Source organism: Oncorhynchus mykiss, chromosome 7 (assembly GCF_057628025.1).
Source record: "Oncorhynchus mykiss isolate SJ-2025 chromosome 7, ASM5762802v1, whole genome shotgun sequence".
Classification (NCBI taxonomy): Eukaryota; Metazoa; Chordata; class Actinopteri; order Salmoniformes; family Salmonidae; genus Oncorhynchus; species Oncorhynchus mykiss.
Window position 1 is genome coordinate 32,726,108 of NC_143028.1, and position 26,236 is coordinate 32,752,343.

At 42.1% G+C, this 26,236-nt stretch overlaps 1 protein-coding gene across 2 annotated transcripts in view; it reads right to left on the bottom strand.

Annotated features, from left to right (window-relative positions):
* Positions 1 to 26,236, bottom strand: part of LOC110527714 (copine-5) — a 192,855-nt gene that overhangs the window by 62,291 nt on the left and 104,328 nt on the right. For both annotated transcript variants that reach the window (XM_036983207.2, XM_036983206.2), the window contains 3 exons: positions 14,743 to 14,806; positions 2,933 to 3,036; positions 835 to 939 (listed from right to left, as the gene is read on the bottom strand). In XM_036983207.2, coding sequence (XP_036839102.1) covers positions 835 to 939; positions 2,933 to 3,036; positions 14,743 to 14,806 — 273 coding nt within the window. The remainder of the gene's footprint in view (positions 1 to 834; positions 940 to 2,932; positions 3,037 to 14,742; positions 14,807 to 26,236) is intronic.

The window sequence follows — 26,236 nt, forward strand, 5'->3', positions numbered from 1 at the left end:
TAGCAGGAGTGGCAACGGGAAAACCCAATCGCTCATTTTATTCTGAGCTGGAAGCAGTATTGGATGACCATCCCACCACCCACCATTCATTCTGGACAGTGCTGTGGAGGCTAGAGTTATTGAGCCGCTGAGTGCTTTATAAACTTTTTTTTGTAACATGAAGAATAGTCTAATTCAGTTGCAGATTAGAAAATAATAGGCCACAGTAATATTATAGTCTACAGTGGCTTGTCTATGGAAATGTCCACACTGGCTAGATCTAAAGGTACAGGTGGAAAATTAGGCCTACACATTATACCTTGCCGTACACTTGTGCTGTGACTCCATCATAGTCCGTCCAATGATCCCTAATACATTTGTAGTTCAGTATATCTAGATTAATAAAAGTCACAATGTTACTAAATTATCACTGATCAATGGTTTGGAGGAAATCAAACAGTCATTTTTTCAGCATGTCACATTTTTGTTGCTTTGGTAAAAAAAACATTTAGGCCTATAACCTACTTAATAAGAATCTGACCCCTGAAATATAATGCAATCCTTTTTGATTTCATTATATTTGGTGAACCTTTAAGCCTTTTCCAGCCAAATCGCTAGCAATAAAGTGCGTAGCTTTCTGTAAGCATGAGCGAGGCCACTTCCACGGTTACAAATCATTCGGAATTAAAACAAAGATCATGAGCTGATGTATTCCCAACATGTTCAGTACACACTGCAGGAAGGCCTAGATTGCCTGGCAGTGAAGAAGAGTGAGGGTGAGAAGGATCAGTGGGATGAGAGGGTGTAAGAGGGGATGAGAGAGGCGAGAGGGAGTGAGAGAGGCGAGTTCTATACCTGTCAAAGTCCCCATTGCAGAGTGCTCTGACTGGAATGGTGAATGACTGCCAAACTGGATTCAACGTATTTTTCACCACCTCGGTCTTATGGCAGATAGTAAACCTGCAGGAGAGAGTGAGGGGAAAGAGGGGAGAAAACAGAGAGAGTTGGGCAGGAGTAAAGAAAGGAGATAGGAAAGAAGAGAATACCAGAGGGGAAGAGAAAGATAAGCGAGGAGAGACAGACAAGGACAGAATATATCCGGTTAAAAGACAGACAATTCATAGTGTTGAAAACAGCAACTTCATGATAGCGTCCGTGTATAATCTTTGTTTACCGACATCGCTGTCCAAACAAAGGTGTGTGTTTTTGGCCTTCACTATTATAATGACTCTCTCTCCTCCCTCACACAGGTGTGATACAATTTGCATATTGTTTTGATACTTGAGTGCCTTACCTAACGGGGACTGCACACCAACCCAGTGTGTCCACCCACCACAATTCTGCTTGAGCAGATCTAGATTTGCACAATATTGTGTGTTCCCTCTTTTATCCTGAGCAGTGGGATTTACTTCATCTTGCCTCGTTGCCTTCGGTCCTTTGGCCATTAGAACAGCACGGTCCATTTAGCAGCATCCGCCAAGTACTCATTTCTATGTGTGTTTGTGTGTGTGCCGTGCCGCCCGCTAATTTGTCCCTCTCCTCTCTCCTACACAGACACTTTTAGCACATCTGTGCTGGCCACTATCCCCTCTTGTCACTTTAAGAAATGCCTGAATGAAAATAAGGGCTAAGAAGTGCAGGCTCTCTCTAAACCAGTGGCCCTTAAATGGTCTGACACCGCTCGCTGCAAGGGCCTCTGGGACAACAGAGTGCACTCTGGTAGCCTGTTAGGGGATTGGGGGGTGTAGTATAGCGCATTCTCTCTGGGTATGGCTCATGCACACACACACACATACACACGTACACACACACGCTGGAAGCCTGTTAAGGAATGGGGAGGTGCTGTATGGTCCCTGGTGGGTTTGGCTCAGTCCTGCTGGTGTGTGTTTAATTTATTTATACAAAGACCTGTTTGCCTTCTGTGTGTTCTCTCTAATTGCATTCTCCACCGCACCAATTCTCCACTGCATAATTTGTCACACTGTAGAGATACAGTAAACCAGTGTGATTGGTAATGCAAGACATGACACCCACCATCGTTCTGAAATAGTTTAGAAACGGATAAGATTAGCATTCCTGCAACATTATTTTGTTGGAATATAATTAGATTTCTGGGAAATTAAGCTAATTGATTGCACCCAAATTGGACAGTTTAATTTATAGGATTCATAGAATATTCAAGAAATATAGTACCTAAGAAATGCTTTTCTAATAATGAGTAAGACATGAGGAATCCAAAGAAATTGTCAAAAGCCTCCCACAGACCTCCCAGTCCCTACCCCAATCCCAACCCAACAAAGAGTATACAGTACAGCGCTGCGGCTCGGAGTATTGTTTCTTCATCCTATGTTAGGTATTCTCAGTGAATTTTGTTTAAATTTTTTTTTAATGTAAAACAGTGTTCAGAGAATTTTGTCATTAAAGTTATGTTTATGTCCCATCCTTTATGTCCATATTACCTTGTTATGACCACTAGGTGGTGTGGTTCCTGCTATTAGGTGATTTTTATTAATACCCCCCTCAATGTTATAGGGATAGTTCACTGAAATTACACAATGACATTGGTTTCCTTACCCTATAAGCAGTCTATGGACAAGGTACTACAGCAATCCATGTTTTGGTTTTGTTTACCTGGCCACTGATTCAAATGCTAACTTTTTTGCATTTGTGGCACAAATCCAATGCAAGACAATGGTACCTATTAGCATATTTGCATTTCATATCCACATTTTCTATTAGTAACATCATTGAGTTACACATTCGTTTTTTGATATTTTGGATGATTTGGACATAAAGCATGAAAATGCTAACATAGGTACCATAACCAAAGCATGGGTTGCTGTCATACCTTGTTCATAGACTGCTTACATGGTAAGGAAACGAATATGTCATTTTGTAATTCGGGTGAACTATCCCTTTAACAGGATCAGGATCACAGAACACAGAGCCTTACGTTCCGTCTTCGTTGCTCCTGTAGAACACCATGAAAGGATCTGACTTGCCAAAGAAGTCCTTCTTGTCCAGTTTGTTGGCACAGAACTGCATCGTTGCGCTGTCCTTTGGGGGTGAGGAGAGAGAGAGAGAAAGAGAGGGAGAGAAAGAAAGGGCAGAAAGAGAGAATGAAAAGAGAGCAAGAAAGAAAGAAAATATTTCAACTTAATGATTCAGTTGATTAATATTGTTGTTTGTGCTTTTTTCCCCTGTTTGTTGTAGTCACTCATCTGTTTGTGTCAAATAAAAGGCAAAATGCATTTTGCATTCTAATCAATTCACCACTACTGCCACAATTACGACCAAGCCACCTCCATCTCAATGTGTGTGTTTGTGTGCGTCAATGTGTGCGCGTGTGTCCGTGTTCTTGTGTTTCATCTCTTGCAGTAGGATGAATATGAGAGCTCATTAGGGGTACACCGTGAGCTCTTGGGAGAAACAGAGCCACATAAATTCTACAGTAATGATGCCTACAAACCAACCCTACTCATCCCCATGTTCCAGAGAAGGACTGTGTCCCAGATGGCACCCTATTCCCTACATAGTGCACATGAAAGGAATAGGGTGCCATTTGGGATACAGACGAGATTATGTTACAACCTCTAACTCCCTGGTGCCTAGGTCAATCTCTGATGGTTGGGGGGGGGGGGGGGGGGGGCATGCTCTCCAACCAGTCAGTAATCCCCAGTCAAACCAACACTGATAGCACAGCAGCATGAGTAAAACTCCTCAGGTCAGACAGTCCCACTAAGGTCCTCTCAGATCTATCACAGACAGCAGACACTGTGCCTGATCGTTGACCATCACTAATGATAGTCAGACAAATAGCCCTCCCTCCCATACGCTCTCTCCCCTACTCTTCCATCGTCGCTGATGTAGGCCTATCTGCCAAAATACAAATTCAATTGCCACCGAAAAGTTATTATAGTTGAAACATTCCAAGACAATGACAATCCATTTAAGGAGAAGTTTACTTTTATTCAACCAAATCTCTATTTTTGAGAAACTTTCCCCACTCGCGATACACTTCCCCATGGCTCATTCTGCAGTATGGGAGGTGCGAATAAAAACACCAAATAGAAATTGCAAAGCTCTCACAGTATAGTGATGCAGGGTCTTTAGATGTTGTGCACATTAAATATTGTCATTCCAAACTTTATCTGTTACAGTGCATTTTAGACCCCATGACTTGTTCCACATTGTTTTATTCTAAAATTGTTAGTTCCATTCAATCTACAAACAATACCCCATAATGACGAAGCAAAAACAGCTTTTTAGAAATTGAATAACAAAAAAAACCTCCCGGAAATATCACATTTACATAAGCATTCAGACCCTTTAGTCAGTACTTTGTTGAAGCACCTTTGGCAGCGATTACAGCTTAGAGTCTTCTTGGGTATGATGCTACAAGCTTGGCACGCCTGTGTTTGGGGCGTTTCTCCCATTTTTCTCTGCAGGTCCTCTCAAGGTCTGTCAGGTTTGATGTGGAGCGTCGCTGCACAGTTATTTTCAAGTCTCTCCAGAGATATTCAATCGGGTTCAAGTTCGGGCTCTGGCTGGGTCACTCAAGGACATTGAGACTAGTCCCGAAGCCACTCCTTCGTTGTCTTGGCTGTGTTGGTCGTTGTCCTGTTGGAAGGTGAACCGTCGCCCCAGTCCGAGGTCCTGAGCGCTCTGGAGCAGGTTGTCATCAAGGATCTCTCTGTACTTTGCTCCATTCATCTTCACCTTGATCCTGGCTAGTCTCCCAGTCCCTGCAGCTGAAAAACATCCCCATAGCATGATGGGGCCACCACCATAGGGATGGTGCTAGGTTTCCTCCAGACGCGAGGCTTGGTTTTCAGGCCAAAGAGTTCACTCTTGGTTTCATCAGACAAGAGAATCTTGTTTCTCAAGGTCTGAGTGTATTTAGGTGCCTTTTAGCAAACTCCAAGCAGGCTGTCCTGTCCCTTTTACAGAGGAGTGGCTTCCGTCTGGCCACTCTACCATAAAGGCCTGATTAGTGGAGTGCTGCAGAGATGGTTGTCCTTCTGGAAGGTGCTCCCATCTCCACAGAGGACCTCTACAGCTCTGTCAGCGTGACCCTCGGGTTCTTGGTCACCTCCCTGACCAATGCCCTTCTTCCAGAGTGCTCAGTTTAGCCAGGCAGCCAGCACTAGGAAAAGTATTGGTGGTTCCAAACTTCTTCTATTTAAGAATGATGGAGGACACTGTGTTCTCGGGGACCTTCAATGCTGCAGACATTTTTTGGTACCCTTCCCCAGACCTGTCTTGGCGATCTACGGACAATTCCTTCGACCTCATGGCTTGGTATTTGCTCTGACATGCACTGAGAACTTTGGGACCTTATATGGACAAGTGTGTGCTTTCCCAAATCATGTCCAAACGATTGAATTTACCACTGGTGGACACCAATCAAGTTGTAGAAACGTCTCAAGGATGATCAATGGAAAACGGGATGCACCTGAGCTCAATTTCGAATCTCATAGCAAAGGGACTGTGTTTAAAAACTGTTTTCGGTTCGTCATTATGGGGTATTGTGTGTAGATTGATAAGGAAAAAAACAAATGTAATCCATTTTAGAATAAGGCGTTAACATAACAAAATGTGGAAAAAGTTAATGGGTCTGAATGCTTTCTGAAGGCACTGTGCATTCCATTTTGTTGCAACTCGAGCTAAACATCTCTGTCCATTCTAGCAGCAGGCTACACGGAGAATGGAACAGCTGGACAGGGAAAACCATTCGAGTTGCACAAAATGGGATATAACGTTGTGGATAAAGTTTGGAATCACACCATTTCATGTGTACAACAGACCTGCATCCCTACATTGAGAGCGTTTCCTGTTCTAAAATTGCGTATTTGGGTACAAAACGAGGATGAGGAAGTGTATCGCTGGTTGGGGTAAGTTTCTCAAAAACAAGTGAAATCACAAGGAAAATTATGTCTGGACACTTCTATAACATGCCATTTACATTCAAAATACAGAATTGGTTGTAAAAAAAGCTAAATTCTCCTTTAAGAATGTAAATTAGCAGTAAGACTTGAATAATTCAAGCGTTATTCTAAATTACTGTTGTTGTCTGTCTAACTCTGTCTCTCTCTGGGGACCACTATGTTTGTTTGCTAAAGACATTCTGAAGAAGCTATGGGTCTGAGTCCCAAATGGCACCCTATTCCCTACATAGTGCACTGCTTTTGACTGGAGCCCAATGGACCCCGGTCAAAAGCGGTGCACTATATAGGGAATAGTGTGCCATTTGGGACACAGTTGCAAAAAAAACAAACAAAGAGCCATTATTCTGTAGGAGCTCCTTGTAAATCAGCCCGGGCAGAGTTTGTAGCTGGCTAATCTTACCATGGGAGTAGAGATTGAATAGCTTTGTTATCTAAAGAGCTGAAGTGCCAGCAGACAGCCAAGGCAATGGGCATCAGGAAGATAAACACCTCTCCTGTTGTTGTTGGAGAGCCCGAGGCTCTACACTGGACACTACCGGCGCTAGCTGCACCTCGTAATGATACTGCTAATGGCTTTTTAATGTTGAAGCAGATCTACTTTGTGTGAGTGTGATGGTTTGTGTGTGTCCGTGTGTGTGTCTGTCCTAGGTCCTGTCTCATTATCACTCTCAGTCAGACTTAGACTGCAGGCTGTGTTCAGTGAGTACAATCACACTCCTCTCCACGGTGGCCCGACGTTTGAAATCACTAAAATACTATTTAACGTAATTTTTCACACCATTCATCCTATTCTCCTAGGTATGGGTCTCAAACTTGTTAAACGCGTCAATAAAACATATACAAATATATACAAATAAATGAGTGACATTCATGATGTTCTGGGTCAAGAAACAAGATGCTTGCTGCACAGGAATGGTGCAACCATGCTGATCAGAGGCTGAGCAACACACTCAACACAATTTTTGACAAACTATGATTTATGGGGTCGGATATCCGATGATCTGATGGATTTGTGACTTTTTTTTACATGCATCAAACATTTGGCTCTATCTCTTATCAACCCTGGGAAAATAGCATCTGAAAGAGGACATTCTCTGCAACATTTAGATAAGGGAAACTGTACTTAGTGTTCTATGTTTACTGTACTTACTGTAAAAGAGTCTAGTGACAAATTCGGCTACATCTCAGGCTGCCTTGGGGGAGTTTTGACACTGAGGGTTTGTACGTTTCTGATAGCATTTAGTGACTTTTCCCACTGAATTCTGCCGCAAACGAGCGTGGGAAAAGCTGTCTGTGCAACAGAAGTCACAGCAATGTCACAGCACAAGGGGAGGGGGCGGGAGATGGGACGAAAACACTATGATGGGTACTGCAGCTGTGCCGCAGCAAGACAAATTGGTGGTGTGACATTGTCATGGCAATGGCAAAACGTCATCTAGCAACAAATCAAGGCGCCAATAGCGATGCTCACTGATGAATAGTTGGCAACATTGAACGCCTCGTCAAAGAGATCGCATTTATTCTGGGAGACCGCAAAACAGAACTTCTAAATTCAAGACAGGAGAAGTAAATTGTTTCAGATGATAATAAAAACACTTTTCTTTTAGTTACTTTTTTTCTCAGCTTGTTTCTAATCCTTTCTAGCTCGACAAACTAGATAACACAGAGTAGCTAGCTAGCAAGCCAAATAGCTTTGAAGCCATTAGTGTGCATCTTCCATTATTTAGGTGGTAGATGTTTTTCTTTTGTAAACAGGGCAGAGGAAGGCAACATTCACCACCACAGAAATGCTGTTTATATTGATATTTATACTGAATTAAGCACTTACGGGACCTCATGGGCACCATTAACCTTTTCACATAATTTAAGGATACATTTAACCTCAATATGCTTTGTGCAACTGCTTTAAATGTAAGGAAATGTTCATGGAAAAGGGGAAAATGTACATAAAATGTTTTATGCATTATCTACAGAATAGGGTGCCATTTGGGACGGAGCCTGTATCTTCCCTATGGAGCGATTAAAATCGACTCAGTCCATTCTAAAATAAATATAAGAGAACGGAATTTCACATTGTCTATACATTCTACTTCTATGGTTTGACTTAACATGGTCACCACTCCCTCTAGCTCCTCTGTCATCTCCATACCCACTATACTGCTTATTTTTGTTCATAGTGCTTAGTTTTTTCAGATCAGCAGTAATACAGTTGAAAAGGGAATTTGGAAGGTAATTCAGGGCAACAGAGACACCATCTTGGATTGTTGAATACAGGGACCATTTTTTTGTGGAGGGATCACTGAGAACTAGCAATGTCCGGCTACTAACTCAGACTAGCATTAGCGCCTTTGCGTTCTCATTGGGAACAATGTTTAAACTAGTGCTAGTGTTGGTCAGTGTTCGCGCCACAGCACTCCCATTTGGATCAATGTCAGAATAGCATTAACGCCTTAGTTTAACATTGTTCCTAATGGGAATGCTATCACTAGGGTTGGTCAAAAGTTTGGACACACCTACTCATTCAAGAGTTTTTCTTTATTTGGACTATATTCTGCATATTATAATAATAGTGACAATATCAAAACTATGAAATAACACATATGGAATCATGAAGTAACCCCCAAAAACATCTGGTTTGCCCTTAGTGGGACTATAATTTGTTTTTCAACAGGATAATGACCCAAAACACACCTCCAGGCTGTGTAAGAGCTATTTGTCCAAGGAGATGGATTGCTGCATCAGATGACCTGGCCTCCACAATCATCCACAATTGAGATGATTTGGGTTGAGTTGGACCACAGAGTGAAGGAAAAGAAGCCAACAAGTGCTCAGCATATGTGGGAACTCCTTCAAGACTATTGGAAAAGCATTCCTCATGAAGCTGGTTGAGAGAATGCCAAGAGTGTGCAAAGGGTGGCTACTTTTATAAAATATTATTTAATTTGTTGAACACTTTTTTGGTTGCTACATTATTCCATGTGTTATTTCATAGTTTTGATGTCTTCACTATTATCCTACAATGTAGAAAATAGTTTTAAAAAATAACTTTTGTCTGGTACTGTAAGTGGGAATATCCACAGATCAGATTTGTTGAATGTGAGCTTGCCAACCAAGGCCAACCCATACCGGGTTGACTTCAAAGTGCGATGCGAATTTGAACAAAGAGGCACGCTACAACAGGACATGCGCCATTTCTATTGGAAAAAAGACAATTTCCCAGACTTTCCCAAAAACAGATGTTCCAACGTGTAAATGAGAGAGAGGCCTATTAGACTGGTTTTCAGGGCTGCCAACTTTTGAAGAAAGCTTGGAGTGAGATTTTCTTTGTGAATTTCATTCCTTGGCACAACTGCTGGACTGGGTGTCCTCCCCCAGGACTATTTTAGTTTTAAAGCTAAATTCTTGCAATTCTTGCAATTTTTTATGATAATAAATAAATAAAACATAGGTCAGGTGTATTCAGGATGCTTTACATTAAATGAACACTCAGAATTTGATGACTTTGTTACTTTGAGATTTTTGGGGGCAGTACATTTAATGTATGCTAAAATGTTAAATATTTTTTTAGGTAGTTTGACACTTTATTCAGATAGTAATGAAATGAGATCGGGAGACAGGCAAATGCTAGAAACAGTGGGAAGGTTGGAAGCAGTGATTGAGCCTTGTTGTGTTATCACTACAGCAAGGCTCTGCACAGGATCTTTTAATATTAATGGTTGATGGCAGTCGATAACCAAATCATAGATTGCAGTCTCCTTGTCCATAGACTGCTTTCAAGGTAAGAACACAAACATTTTGTAATTTGGGGTCAAAGTCGCAAATTTAAAATAGGGCTAATTTCGCAAAATCACCCAACCTTGAAGAAAAATCGAATGAATATCAGTATTCCGTGGTTTATTCCTACTAGTTGAAGATCCTTACCATGATCTTACTCTACAATATGATGCGTTTATGAGTTGAGTCCCCTTACCATCTCTGCCTAGCATGTGCACAATAGTAAAATAAAATAAATCTATTTTTGATTCCTGGAGCATTCAATATCCATTGTTTATCTGTATGACCTTATTAAAAACTGTCCATGAATCACTGCAAAAATACGTCGCCTCATATAACTCACTTTCAAAAGACACAAGGAGGCATGTCATATTTCAAATTTGTGATTACACAAAATTGGGAAGAAGTGGAATAATAAAATAAGTGTGGGGAATAATAGTAGTTTTCTTGCTGCCAAGCACATTAATTACCCTATATTTTAGCACATTGTTAAGAATGAAAGTTGTTCCACTGATCAGGCTAAATAAAGTAAATTGTCAATGTTGTGCACTACTGGTACGAAGTCAGGTGCAGGAGAGCAGTGAGTTGTGATCAGGCACACTTTTATTTGGAAAAAGCACAAAAGACAGACGCAACTGCGTCAAAAATCCTCCAGCCAGAGGTAAAAGTCAATAAGCACGAAATCACTCACAAATATACAAATGTATGACAAATACATACAACGGGTCAAAATACGATACCTGGGAGAAAAACCAGTCTGGCTCATCACACTCAACACGCAACAAAACAATTTCACACAAAGACATGGGGGGAACAGAGGACTAAGTACATGCAGTGTGATTAGGGAATTTAAACCAGGTGTGCAGGGAACAAGACAAAACAAATGGAACAATGAGAACATGGAGCGGCAATGGCTAGAAAGCCGGAATGCCAAGAGAGGGCCGCCCACCAAAACTCACGGACCAGGCAAGGAGGGCATTAATCAGAGAGGCAACAAAGAGACCAAAGATAACCCTGAAGGAGCTGCAAAGCTCCACAGCGGAGATTGGAGTATCTGTCCATAGGCTTTAAGCCGTACACTCCACAGAGCTGGGCTTTACTGAAGAGTGGCCAGAAAAAAAGCCATTGCTTCAAGAAAAAAATAAGCAAAAGACTCCCCAAATATATGGAATAAGGTACTCTGGTCAGGTGAGACTAAAATTGAGCTTTATGGCCATCAAGGAAAACTATGTCTGGCGCAAACCAAACACCTCTCATCACTCCAAGAATACCAACCATGTTTTTCATGCTCAGGGACTGGGAAACTGGTCAGGATTGAAGGATTGATGGACGTTGCTAAATAGAGGGAAATTCTTGAGGGAAACCTGTTTCAGTCTTCCAGAGATTTGAGACTGGGATGGAGGTTCACCTTCCAGCAGGACAATGACCCTAAGCATACTGCTAAAGCAACACTTGATTGGTTTAAGGGGAAACATTTAAATGTCTTGGAATGGCCTAGTCAAAGCCCAGACCTCAATCCAATTGAGAATCTGTGGCATGACTTTTAGATTGCTGTGTACCAGCGGAACCCATCCAACTTGAAGGAGCTGGAGCAGTTTTGCCTTGAAGAATAGGCAGAAATCCTAGTGGCTAGATGTACCAAGCTTTTAGAGACATACCCCAAGAGACTTGCAGCTGTAATTGCTTTAGTCTTATTTTTTTTGGTTTCACAATAAAAAAATGTTTTACATCTTCAAAGTGGTAGGCATGTTGTGTAAATCAAATGATACAAACCCCCCCAAAATCTATTTTAATTCTAGGTTGTAAGGCAACAAAATAGGAAAAATGCCAAGGGGGGTGAATACTTTTGCAAGCCACAGTACATGCCCCCTCGTAAAGTCTGTGATCAACATTGGATGGGTAAGGTGGGCAGAATAAGTTTATCAATATTTGAACGGGGTGGGGAGGATTGCTGGGACGGTGGGGTGCCTGGGGACAGGAACACACAGGAGGTAGAGGAGAATGACGGAGAGAGTGAGAAAAAAAAGAGAAAAGCTTGGTATTGTGAATGCTGGGTATCATATATCATGTCTGTGGTGGTAAAGAGGAGAGGGAATGGGATGAAGAATGCTTTGGTAATGTAGAAGGCAACATTGTGATGAATGAAGAAATGGTTGGGAGAGAAAGAAGGGGACAGGGTGGGTGCTGGTGGTGGTGGTGTAGACAAGAGAGAAGGGGATGAATATAGGCTTTTTTAGAGAAATAAGGGAACAGGGTGGGTGGTGGTGGTACGTTGGAATACAAGGAGAGATAGGCAGGAAGGACAGAAGGGATGCAAGTCCTGTTAGTTCCATACCTGCTGCTTTAACGGAGGGAGGCATGAAAGACACATGGATCAGAGGGAGAGAGAAATAAAGAGAGAGAAGATAGGGGACATAGTGATTCATTTAGAGCCCCTGTTGAAGGAAGAGGCTGGGACAGGGGGAGAGAAGGATGAGAGAAACATGACAATAAATCTCTGTGTTAGTTTGTTTGGTGCCACATGGGGTTGCTATAGGGGGTACGTATATTGTGCGTATGTTTGTAAGTGTGTGTGTTTGGAGAGTGTGTGTGCATGCATGGCTGTGTTTGTGTACGTGTGTGTGTGTGGTCTCTCTCACTGTGCTGGTCTTGTTACTGTACATATTGCTAGTCAGTGACAAGTCTACTGGTCCTTTTAACAGCTGTACTGTAACGTTATTGTCCCCCAGTCAGTTTGATACAAGGTCAGTCAGACGGCTGGGTTTTATTTAAAGCCCATTTAGTCACACATTACGATCAGCTGTAGTAGCTTTTACAGTCAGAGCTGCACAGAGCATCAATATAATCCACTATTGATTCCTTCCTCTGGGTCTGTCATTTTTTCTCTCTTTGTCTCCCTCTCTCTCCATCTCTCCCTGACTGTTTCTCTCTATGTCCCTCTCTGTATTTATTTCCCCATCCTCTCCCCCATCTATTTCTCTTCTTGTCCTCTCTCCCTCCCTACCTCTCCTCTTTCTCTGTCTGTCCCTATATGTCTCTCACATCAGTGTCAGATCTAGCCTAGTACTGAGAGCCATATAAATGACAAAGATTACAGAGCCTAGAGATGACAGAGCTTAGATATCACATAGATATAATCTGTCATGCCATAGCTCAGTGGAGCCCAGTGAAGAGCTAGGAGAGCCAAGGGGACCATTCAACCTCTTCTCATCATCTCACTGTGTCATTTCATTAGATACACACCGTTCCACTGACATATCACACCCATCCCAGGCTACAGTGACAAGTAGCCTAGCGGTTAAGAGCATTGGCCCAGTAACCGAAGGGTCGCTGGTTTGAATCCCCGAGCCGGCAAGGTGGAATAATCTGTCTTTCTGCCCTTGAGCAAGGCAGTTAACCCCCCAACAACACCTGCTCCCAAGGTGCCAATGACATGGATGTCAATTAAGGCAGCCCCCACACCTATCTGAGTCAAAGAGGTTAGGTTAAATGCAGAATACACATTTTGTTTAAATGCATTCAGTTGTGTCCACTATTAGGGTAAAGGTGGCCGCATACACCGGTTCGGTTGGCACCTAGTAGAACTTGGCTAAGCGAACGTCTGTGCTCGTATACTCCCTAAAGACATTCGCTTGAAAAATGAGAACTACAATATTACTGTTGTTTGTCCCTCTTGGGCCACCGTAGCAACAACATAGCCAGAAACAATTCCTCAAAAGACTAACTTAATCAAAGATGTATCAGGAAATCTGTCATTTATTTTGACATTGTGGCCGAAGAGGTCTTAGTCTTAATGATGTTTGTTGCAGTATTTCGCAGTATTTCGCAGTATTTCTCAAGTGAAAGAATGTGCTTGAAAACTAGTCGTCTCTCATTCCATGACAACAAACACTTCATTTTCCCACTCCTACTAGCTGTAATACTGTTGACCAATCACCTACGAAGGGGGCGTAGACTTCCGCTACCGAACTTTGACTTGCCTCAAGATTTTGTTTTGTGTGCACAAACTGTTTAGACTGGGAAGCATACGGTAAGCTTAAAAGTATGTGTGAAATGTGTGTGTGTGTGTGTGTGTGTGTGTGTGTGTGTGTGTGTGTGTGTGTGTGTGTGTGTAAATCAGCCCCATCCCATTCTAATAGCTGAACAGGGACGCTACATCCTTTGAAAGGTTAGAAACATCAACTGTCTTTCAGCTAGGTTGAAAGTCTCTCAGACAACTCCAAGGATGTTCTGTACTGTATGTCCCGTTTGTCTCCTTTATGGATCCTGTGTGCTTCAATAAGTAGGTGCTTCATCTCTTTGTGACCAGTAGACCCAAGGACCCAAGGATACGTATGTATTCCATCATTCTGATCTGTGAAATCTGTCTGAACATTTTGGCCTCAAGTCAACTGTAACTTTCTGCATACATCTAAAGTGAGTACTGTAGCTAGAAACCTTATTCACACTGTATCTACAATCAGACAGTCGGGCAGTAACAGACTAACACTGAATACAGTGTCAACATGATGAGCTATTAAGGATGTCTTAGAAGCAATGATAAGCGGTAGTATCTCCGTAATAAATCTGCTATAAGCAATGATACGATTAGTCTAGGGTATTCCAAACTTACCCTACAAGATCTGGAGTACTGCTGGTTTGCTGTTCTACCTGAGAAATATAATTGCACCCACCTGGTGTCCCAGGTCTAAATCAGTCCCTAATTTAGATGTAAACAATGAAAAAAAACAGTGGGACTGGTTTCAAGGTCTAGATTTTGAATTTGAGGGGTATAGGCAGTTGTAAGAGTAAGCAGTAGTGCTATGGTATTTATATGATATTGTGTGCCGTAACAGTGATGGTAATGTGAGAAGGTAGATTTGTGCTTCCTCTGCAGTTATATACAGTACAGTATGAAGATATGCAGTGACAGGTAACAGGAGAATTATGCTTAAGTTGTACATAGTGACAAGGCAGTTAAAATGAATATCAGAAGGTAGTGGTGTTTACAGTCTACTTCACAGTGATAGTATTGTCAGAAGGTAGTAGTAGCTCTACTTACTCTACAGTTTCCCAGCTCCTCTGCAGATAGAATTATGGTGCCACATTTCTTCCCAGCTATCCCCCTGCAGAAAACAGGGAAAGAAAGAGAGAGGACAACACATGGTTGCGTTTAGCCAGGTGCAGGTGTAGAGGTGTCTGTACAGTAGAGGTGCCAAGTTCCAGTCCTCCAGGGCCAGAGTGTCTGGATCTGTTGGCACATATTGATCAGGAAATGTCAATTAGCTAGAGATGGAACACACCTGGTTGTCCAGGTCAGAATGAGACACTCATTTGCATGTACCAGAATCGGCACGCTACTCTCTGTCACTGTCCATGGTGCTGAACGCAACCAGAGCGCAAGGTTGAGAGTTGTTGTCCGTGGTGCTGAATAGAGTTCTCCTCTACTTCTCTTTTTAAACACCATCTGCCACCCTTCAGCAGTGCCTGCTTCTATTCTTTCCCTCCGTTTAGGAGACATAATAACTGGACAGATTAATGTTATGATCCATATGTTTAGTTTTATTCTAATGCCCTCGAACGAGCGTGTTATGAATGTCATAATTTTAGTTTTTACAGTTTTACAGATCAGTGAACAAAGCAGCCACCAGCAAAATATGGTAATATATAAGGAGAGAGAGAGAGATAGAGAGAGAGCGAGAGGATCACTTAGGAAGATGACAGACAGAGATGAGAGAGTAGGAGAGGAGAGGTGGGGAAACACCTGAGGCTGAGTGAAAAGCACCTTTTTGACTTCTCACTCACTCTCTCTTTGTTTTTCTCTCTCTTTCTCTCTGTCTTTCTCTCTCTCTCTTCCCCCCCCCCCCCCTCTTTCTAGCGACTGTGTGTATAAGAGCCTTGGTACCAACCCTCATTAAAACCCATCATGGATCCATCGTGCCTCTACCAGACACTACAGGCTGCTTCTCAAATATCCCATAATTCCTCTGACCTTTGTAATAACCCAGCCATGAGAGTTACAGCCGCCATTAAAGTGAGCTGTTAGTTTGTGCTGTTCATTATGCACTAGAGGGAAGTGGTGTGTGTGTGCGTGTGTGTGTGCTTTGGTGTGCGTTTGTGTGTGATGTCTCTCTGTTTGACCAGGGGGTTTAATGACACCGGCGTGGATGTCTGCTAATTTGCTCATTCATCAATGGACGTGTGTCACGAGAGGAGGGGGCTGTATCTTAACAATGTGACAGGACTGCGAATGGGTGAGGTGGCAGGGCAGGGTTGTGTGTGCGTGTATGTGTGTCATTCCCCATTATCCTTATCCATCTCTCGCTTTGCCTCAACTTCTCTCTCCCAATATCCCCTCCCTCCTAGATGGTGAAGCTGATGTTCCAGTATGAAGCTCATTGGTGCTGGTTGGAGGTCAAAAAGGCAGTGGTCCCTAAGGATCCCTTCAGATCTACACTGCCAGGTCACTCAACGAGAGGAGAGGGTCAGGGAATGGATTTATTTATTCATTTAGGGCCCAATTCAGACTAAGGAAATGCTCACTTCTCAGTGATTGGTATTCAGACTTACCTTATGTAGGTACGTAATGGGCTTTGCAGGCGGGATTCCCTTGCATGGGCTGAATAAATTGAATTCAACTCTGAAAACCCTCCCACTTGCTGGCCAAAATCATTTATTGTGGTGTTTTAATTCAATAGGGTTTTCAGTACATTTATCTAAATCCATCCCTTTAAATTTGGTGTACCTTTAATTTTATTAAGCCATGTAAATCAGTGGAGGCTGCTGAGTGGAGGATGGCTCATAATAATGGCTGGAACAGAGTGAATGGAATGGTATCAAACACATGGAAACTATTTGTTTGCTGTATTTGATACCATTCCACTGATTCCGCTCCAGCCATTACCACGAGCCCGTCCTCACCAATTAAGGTGGCACCAACCTCCTGTGATGTACTACACACATATTTGTCTCCTTTTCAGCACCAATGGGTAGATTTTTAAATACTCTGATCATGTAGATTATGCAGGTTTAGAAAAGTATGTATGAATAATACATGAACAGAGTTGGAGAGCCTTGAAAGTTGCCATATTCAATTGATCAAACCATTACATTTTGGAATGTCAGAAATCGGACAATAGGTTGAACAATACTCCTAGAAATCTATCCTGATCCTCACTAATCAAGGAACTGTGATGACAATGGTCCAGTCATCGTGAACTGTGAGCCAGGCTCCAGGTGTAAACTTCTATGTACGGTCTGCCTTCCACAAGGATTCAAATACTGTAGGAAACATGTCCTTGTCTCATCGCGCACTAGCGGCTCCTGTGGCAGGCCAGGTGCAGTGCACGCTAACCAGGTCGCCAGGTGCACAGTGTTTCCTCCGACACATTGGTGCAGCTGGCTTCCGGGTTGGATGCGCGCTGTGTTAAGAAGCAGTGCAGATTGGTTGGGTTAGATTTCGGAGGATGCATGGCTTTCAACCTTCATCTTTCCGAGCCCGTACGGGAGTTGTAGCGATGAGAGTAACTACTAACAATTGGATACCACAATACCACAAAATTGGGGAGAAAAGGGGGTAAAATTCAAAAACAAAAAAAGCACATATTTGCATATCGCATAAATACAATATTTGGAACACTGGATGAAGTCGGCCTAATTATTTTTGCTTTATTTTGACTCCAGGACCTGGATTTGCAATTTGCTGTCCAGAGCAAATTGTGGAAAAAGACGTACAATGCATTTTTGGTGCATTTTTTCAAAGAAAATGTTATCTAGAATAAAAATGGAGAGTATGACCAGCCTTCAATTGGCCCAAACAGACATTTATTTATGTTTAGTTCCGATTTTTTGGCCCGGTCTGAACCAAAGTAATGGTAAGTAAAGTATATTTCAGTACAATACAGTCCAGCACAATAGAGTATAGTACAGTATAATAAACTGTATTGTACCCTACTTTACTCTACTGAATTAAACTGTACTGTACTCTACTGAATCAATCTCTAATGTCTTGTACCGTACTGTACTGAACTGTGCCGTACTGTACTATGCTGTTCAAACTTGAGAAACATAGCCTAGGCGTCTATGATTCGTTCAGATTTGGTCTGGTCCGGACCAACCACATTTGTATTTGTTTGGGGGGGTGGAGTTCATTAGAATAATAACCAGAATGCTTTGCAAGTGTTTGTTTTCGATTTACATTTTGGTTATTCAGCACATACTCTTATCCATAGCGATTTACAATCATTGCATTCAACTAAGATAGATAAACAACAACATATCACTGTCATAGCAAGAAAAATATATTCTGTAAATATACTTCTGTAACTGTTACTGACAATGCTATTGTTGTTGAAGTTGTCTGTTCTGTAGGTTGAGCTACTTTGAACATCATCGCTGACAGTTTTAAAGCTTTTGAAAAGTAAGTGCATGTGACAGATGGGAGCAATAATAAATATACTATGCTGCGATCTTCAGTTGGTTCCTCTTCTCTATTAAATGGGTTTAAACATAATTATTGTGATATAATGCTTACATCATTGAGAATGTATGTGCAGTTGAAATCTGGCCATTGATTCTACAAAATATATTTTTTCAACATCTTTAAATTACGTCTTTTCAACTTTAATACTGAACCGAAAATGTACCTGATTTCAATGTCTGGATAATACGCATTTTCAACGTCTGGACAATACACATTTTCAACCTCTGGACAATACGCATTTTCAACCTCTGGACAATACGCATTTTCAACGTCCAAACAATACGCATTTTCAAGTCTGGACAATACGCATTTTCAAGTCTGGACAATACGCATTTTCAACGTCTTGACAATACGCATTTTCAACGTCCGAACAATACGCATTTTCAACGTCCGGACAATACGCATTTTCAACCTCTGGACAATACGCATTTTCAACGTCTGGACAATACGCATTTTCAAGTCTGGACAATACGCATTTTCAACCTCTGGACAATACGCATTTTCAACGTCCGAACAATAAGCATTTTCAAGTCTGGACAATACGCATTTTCAACTTCCGGACAATACGCTTTTTTCAATCCGGAAAAGATGCCTTTTCGCCTTTCATTCAGAATATAGAATGAACCTAACTTACTTTGCCTACTGGGTGGTAAAGTGTTAATGCTCTGAGCAGCAAGATTGAGAGAAGACAGCACACTACGTCATTATGGATCTTTCGTAGAGAGAGATCACACAAATACACCCTCCCCTTCCCGCTATCGGCTATTTCATCACCATTCCACGAGTTCTGAGAAAACCTTCAAAGGCCACTGAAACCCCAAGACACACACACACTCTCTCTCTCTCTCTCTCTCTCTCTCTCTCTCTCTCTCTCTCTCTCTCTCTCTCTCTCTCTCTCTCTCTCTCTCTCTCTCTCTCTCTCTCTCTGTCTCGTCTCTCTCACAACTTTATGGTCCTTTCAAAACAGCCTCAGATAATGAGCAGTTGCTCCAGTGCAATCTGTCTCCTTGCAGGATCTGAACACTCCTTTCTATCTCTCCCTTCTATCTCTCTGTGTGCGTGCGTGTGTGTGTGTGTGAATGTAGATAACAGGAGACAGTTTGCCTTTGAAGGAAACCAGGGAACTAGAGAATGGGGAGAAGATCCAATCAGATCCTATTCACTCCTCACCACATACATACACTTCTGAATGAGAGACACAGAGTTCCACAACACCCTGTCATTATTGAGAACCTGCCGCGGCACCACAACATTAAACCAAACGCACAGACGATCGAAAAGACTCAACGCAATAAGCAGCGCTATTTGAACCTTGCAAGATGAGATGCGGAAGTGAACAGTGTTCACAGCAGACAAAAAAACGTACAACAGAGAAAGCGACGGTGCGGCCATGTTCTCTCCATCTCCCTTGCATGTGTAATAGAGCCATTAATACACAGCTTCAAAGCCAAGGGAGAAGACAGGGGTTTGAAGATTAAAGTAGAGCACTGTCAAAATGCAACTGCGAAATGGGGAGAGGGCAAAATGGGGTGTGGGTGCTGGGTGTGCACACACACACACACACACACACAAACACGCACTTACTATCAGCGTTGACAAGCTTTAATCACCGTACAATACTCTTGAGGTAGACAAAGAAAAACAAGTATAAAACGCTATGAATATGAAAACCTTAACGTATTCCTCTGACTAGAGAGAGAAAGGTAGAGACATCGTTAGAAAGCAGTGACATGTAATGGGGAAAAACACGCCTGTGTAGATTTGACATAATTTATTATTTTCAAAATAAATATATTTTGGATAGATTTTTAGAATGTACGATTAAAGTATTTGATTATTACATAATATTTCAACGACGGTAAGGAAAAGGCTATGTTATATCTCCATACTCAGGTTAACACCCCACATACTGTACATTCCAGTGCTAGCCTCCCTACATTGGCTCCTGTTAAGGTTAGGGCTGATTTCAAGGTTTTACTGAAAACCTACAAAGCATGGGCTTTCTCCTACCTATCTCTCCGATTTGGTCCTGCCGTACAGACCTACAAGTACGCTACGGTCACAAGACGCAGACCTCCTTGTTATCCCTAGAATTTCTAAGCAAACAGCTGGAGGCAGGGCTTTCTCCTATAGAGCTCAATTTTTTATGGAATGGACAGCCTATCCATGTGAGAGACGAAGACTCAGAGATCTTCGTGGGCTATACTCAGCCTTGTCTGAAGGTAGTATGTTGGGGGTCTGTTGACTTCCCTCTAGTGGTCTGGGGTTATATCCTGCCTGGTTGGCCCTGTGGTATCGTCGGAAGGGGCCACAGTGTCCCCAGACCCCACCCTCTACAACCACTCCCTCCTGCAACAAAGCACCCCCACAACATGATGCTGCCACCCCCGTGCTTCACGGTTGGGATGGTGTTCTTCGGCTTGCAAGCCTCCCCCTTTTTCCTCCAAACATAATGATGGCCAAACAGTTATATTTTTGTTTCATCAGACCAGGGGACATTTCTCTAAAAAGTACGATCTTTTTTAATGGCGGTTTTGGAGCAATGGCTTCTTCCTTGCTGAGTGGTCTTTCAGGGTATGTCGATTTAGGACGTGTTTTACAGTGGATATAGATACTTTTGTACCTGTTTCCTCCAGCATCTTCACAAGGTCCTTTGCTGTTCTGGGATTGATTTGCACTTTTCGCACCAAAATACGTTCATCTCTAGGAAACAGAACGCATCTTCATCCTGAGTGGTATGACGGCTGCGTGGTCCCATGGTGTTTATACTTGCGTGCTATTGTTTGTACAGATGAACGTGGTACCTTCAGGCGTTTGGAAATTGCTCCCAAGAATGAACCAGACTTGTGGAGGTCTACAATTTGTTTCTGAGGTCTTGGATGATTTCTTTTGATTTTCCCATGATGTCATGCAAAGAGGCACTGAGTTTGAAGGTAGACCTTGAAATACATCTACAGGTGCAGCTCCAATTGACTCAAATGATTTCAATTAGCCTTTCCGAAGCTTCTAAAGCCATGACATAATTTTCTGGAATTTTCCAAGCTGTTTAAAGGCACAGTCAACTTAGTGTATGTAAACTTCTGTCCCACTGGAATTGTAATACAGTGAATTATAAGTGAAATAATCTGTCTGTTAACAATTGTTGGAAAAATAACTTGTGTCATGCACAAAGTAGATGTCCTAAACGACTTGCCAAAACTATAGTTTGTTAACAAGAAATTTGTGGAGTGGTTGAAAAACTAGTTTTAATGACTCCAACCTAAGTGTCTGTAAACTTCCGACTTCAACTGAACATATACAGCACAGGAGGTTGGTGGCACCTTCATTTGGGAGGATGGGCTTGTCGTAATGGCTGGAGCAGAATTGTTGGAATGATATCAAATACATAAAACACATGGTTTCCTTGCGTTTGATGCCATTCCATTTGCACCGTTCCAGCCATTATTATGAGCCGTCCTCCCCGCAGCAGCCTCCATTGATATACAGTGTCTTCAGAAAGTATTCATGACCCTTAAGGTATTCCACAGTTTGTTATGTTACACCCTGATTTTTTTTATCACCCCTCTACACACAATGACAAAGTGAAAACATGTTTTTAGGCATTTTTGCACATTTATTGAAAATTAAATACAGAAACATTTAAAAAAGCAGCAGCTACTCTTCCTGGGGTCCGCACAAAACATGAAACATAACACAGAATGACAAAATACAGAACATCAATAGACAAGAACAGCTCAAGGACAGGTGTGTTGGGTCATTGAGATGAGATGTGTCTGTTACTTGAACTCTATGAAGCATTTATTTGGCGCTTTGTGGTTTTTGCGACTGCACTTAAAGAAACGTTCAAAGTTCGGATTTTCTGACCTTTATTTTTCTTTCCTTATTTGAGCTGTTCTTGCCATAATATGGACTTGGTCTTTTACCAAATAGGGCTATTTTCTGTATACCACCCCTACCTTGTCACAACACAACTGATTTGGCTCAAATGCATTAAGAAGGAAAGTTATTCCACAAATTAACTTTTAACAAGGCACACATAAATCTTGTTGAGAGAATGCCAAGTATGTGCAAAGCTGTCATCAAGGCAAAGGGTGGCTACTTTAAAGAATCTTAAATGTAAAATATAATTTTGATTTGTTTAACAACCTTTTTGGTTACTACATGATTCCAATGTGTTATTTCATAGTTTTGATGTCTTCACTAATATTCAACCATGTAGAAAAATAGTAAAAATAAAGAAAAACCCTTGAAAGAGTAGGTGTGTCCAAACTTTTGACTGGTACTGTATGTATTCACACCCCTTTGCTATGACACTCCAAATTGAGCTCAGGTTTATTCAATTTCCTTTGATCATCCTTGAGATGTAACTTCAACTTGATTGGTGCCCCCCTGTGGCCAATTCAATTGTTTGGATACCTGTTTATATAGTCCAACAGTTCACAGTGCAGGTCAGAGGAATACAAAATAAAAGATTGCAAAGGTGGATGCTGGGTTCAAATCAACCAGTGCGCCGAGTAAAGTTGGTCAAGACAAAAGTTCTGAATGGACAACAGTAGTAGCAGAAACTCGAACAAAAATGAAGTTGTCTAAAATTGGAGTGGAGGATGGATGCATTAAAGATCGCTTCTTGTTGGGATGCGTTTGTCGAGAAAGGATGCATATGTGGGAAACCCGTTTGAGGTGTCAAATGGTGAAGTATGTGCTAGGAAAAGTGGAGTCTGTCAGAGTGGTCTTACTTGGATTATTAATAGTGTTTCTGAAGAACAGAGGAAGATAGCAGTGAGCCTCAAAAGAATCAGAACAACAGAAGTTTTGAACTTCGGTGATGAGCACCCGTTAATGGAATAATCTCAGGGGTGATGCCTTATGTTCAGGTTGAATACCTGAAGAAAATTCCTGGTGTGGATCGTGCCCTGCATCTGACCCGCCAGTCCTGTTGTTTTTTGATAAAGAGCAAATATCCCACAGTGGCGGTCAGTGCCGATTTTCTTTCATGAGCGTGGCCTTATTTCTATTACAGGATACTGGAGGACTGTCATTCATATTCCATTCACCCAGTTCAATGTAACAGCTGTAGGTTTAGGCAAAATTATACTCAAATTTCCCTATACCCATCATGAGGCTGCTACAACCTAGCCTATGAATGCAAGTTTACAACACAGGTGCACACAGGTTGAGAGACAAATTTGAGGTGACAGATAGTGACATTCAATACCAACCTGCACACTCTTGCCTGGATCTAGTTGATATAGGGTGCAATCATTAGTCCAACAGTTGGAAACGAGAGTTTCTATTGAACAAATTCAGGTATGTTTATCACCGTTTTGTTCCGTTTGCTTCTGTTTAAGAAATATTTTTGAACAGAATCGCGGAATGAATACAGCCCTGATCAAGCGTAAACACAGTTAACTTTCATAGCAGCCACGTTGTATTCCTTCTTGCATCTATGCACTCTCTTTCTCTCACCTCTTCCCATCGCTTGTGGACTTCAATGCACAACACATCAGCTGTATGTGACCAGGCGAAAAAAACTTTCCAAGCCAAACTGCTACACACAGCCTACATCATTGTCACCATATTAGTTAAAGTAAAGTCATAGTTAGTTAGTAAACTCACTACATTTATGCAGCAACGTTATAGTGTACAGTCAATAAGCACTTACACCGTCGACCCCCGGTGGCAATAAATTAGTTCGACCAAAAGCATACAGTTTTCTGTTAGATAGTGATATGCAGCTGGCTAACATAGCATCCCTCTGTTTGAGCATTGAGTTTCAGTAGGCTAAACTAGCTAGCTGCATTTGCTAGCTAAGTAAGTGAAACAATGAAACAAAAAAAATGACACACTATACAATAGTGCTTTTAAATTATTCTGTGACATGATTATATCTAGTAAAAAAATGATAACTAAAAATGCTAACTTTTAAAAAATTCACTGAGGAGGATGGTACTCTCCTTCCTCCTCTAAGGAGCCTCCATTGATACCTACACATGTGAAGCTTGGTTATGTCAGATACGTAAAAAAAAATAGCAAAAGCTCTTGCAGCATAAACGCTGTTTGATTTAGTTTAATTGATTCATTAATTTAATTTTGTATTTTGTAAAATTTTGGGGAATCCTGTTTCACATTGAATTGTGCCAATATACCATAGAAGTAGTGCATGTCAGAGAGCACATGCTGATGTTGAAGTGGTTTTGTCCGTAGCGTTGTTTTGACAGGCAGCAGGGACTGCTGGATCCGAGGAGTCGGAAATGGCGGTCGAGTAGTGTGGACAAAAGGGAGGAAATTGAGAAAAGTTGGTGAAGCAACATCTGTGCTGGGTGTCAGTTCTGATGGTATGGGGCAGGAGGATGAGGGTCAAGTACCGGAATGGTCGGTAGTGGAAAGATATAGGAAGAAGCGAGATCATGATACAGAAAGCAGTGGAGCGCAAAGAAAGCATAAAGAGAACCAAGGTAGGAAGCAAATATGTGTTAGAGTGGAAAGTGGTGATATTGTCTTTTTTTGTACTTTTACTTATTTTTCTCCCCAATTGGTAGTTACAGTCTTGTCACATCACTGCAACTCCCCTACGGACTCGGGAGAGGCGAAGGTCGAGAGCCATGCGTCCTCCAAAACATGACCCTGCCAAGCTGCACTGCTTCTTGACACACTGTTTGCTTAACCCAGAAGCCAGTCGCACCAATGTGTCAGAGGAACCACCACAAGAGGCCCGGCCCACCACAAGGAGCGCAATGGGACAAGGAAATCCCAGGCCGGCCAAACCCTCCCCTAACCCTGACGATGCTGGGCCAATTGTGCGCCGCCACATGGGTCTCCCAGTCGTGGCTGGCTGTGACGCCGGCTGTAATACAGCCTGGGATTGAACACGGGTCTGTAGTGATGCCTCAAGCACAGCGATGCAGTGCCTTAGACCGCTGCGCCACTCAGTAGGCCCCAGTGGTGATAGTGTTTGATGAGACCACAGGGTCTCACTTACACCCTATCCGACCAACTAAGGACGTAGAGACAGTGGTAGGTGAAGTGAAATTAGCTTGGTTCATTGAAAATGGTAGATTGTTAATATTTTGTGGGAGCCAGGCTCAGCAAGCGAAGATTCTGAAAATGGAAAAGCTTAATGGGAAGAAGATTAAAAGTCATGTCCCTGGTGCATATGCTAGATTGAGGGGAGTCATCACTGGGCTTCCAATATCTGTATCCATAGATGATATTAAAGAAAATGTGAAGGGAGGAAGAATGATTGAGGCCAAAAGGTTGATCATTAGGAAAGAAGGTCAAAGAAGTGAAAGCCTATCAGTGCCTGGGAAAGTAACGATAGGATTCCTTAGTTTCAATGTCAGAGAATTTGTCCCATTCACATTGTGTGTTTTAAATGCCAAAGAATGGGACATGTAGCTGTTCAACGTAAAGGAAGGAAAAGATGTGCCAAGTGTGGAGGGGAACATGATTGCACTGAATGTGGGAGCAATGTGGAGGTTAAGTGTTGTAATTGTGGGGGGAATAGCCCAGCATTTGGTGGATGCCAGGTGCAGAGAGAGGCTAGAGAGGCTCAGAGATATAGAATTACTCATGATGTATCGTATGCAGAGGCTGTGAGACAGATTGGTGGAACTACAGTGAGGACTCATGGAGCTTCATGACTGCTCCTGTACTAAGTGGACCAAATGTCGGGGCTGGTGTTTCTGCTGGTCCTGGCATGGTTGGGAGTCCTGTTCGGAAATCTTGCCCCTCATGAATGTGCGCTATCAAAGGACACTTTGATAATGAATAAAGTGGACTTCATAGCTTTTATTGGTAAGGTTATCAATATGACTCGTGTTGTGGAAAGCAGAAATGTCGAGGTGAAGGTTACTGTGGAGACGGCAAAAGAGATATTGGGGGTAACAGATGTTACCTTTGAAATGGTTGTTGACATGCTGAACAATCCTAAGGGTGGAGTGGTTCAGCATGATATAAATCAAGTTTAATGGGGCTGGGGGGTTGGGGAGGAGTTTTGGGGGGAGGGAGACAGTGTGGTAAAAGTTGGTAGGGATTTGTTTTTTTATTTTATTTTCATGGTAGTACAGAATTGGGC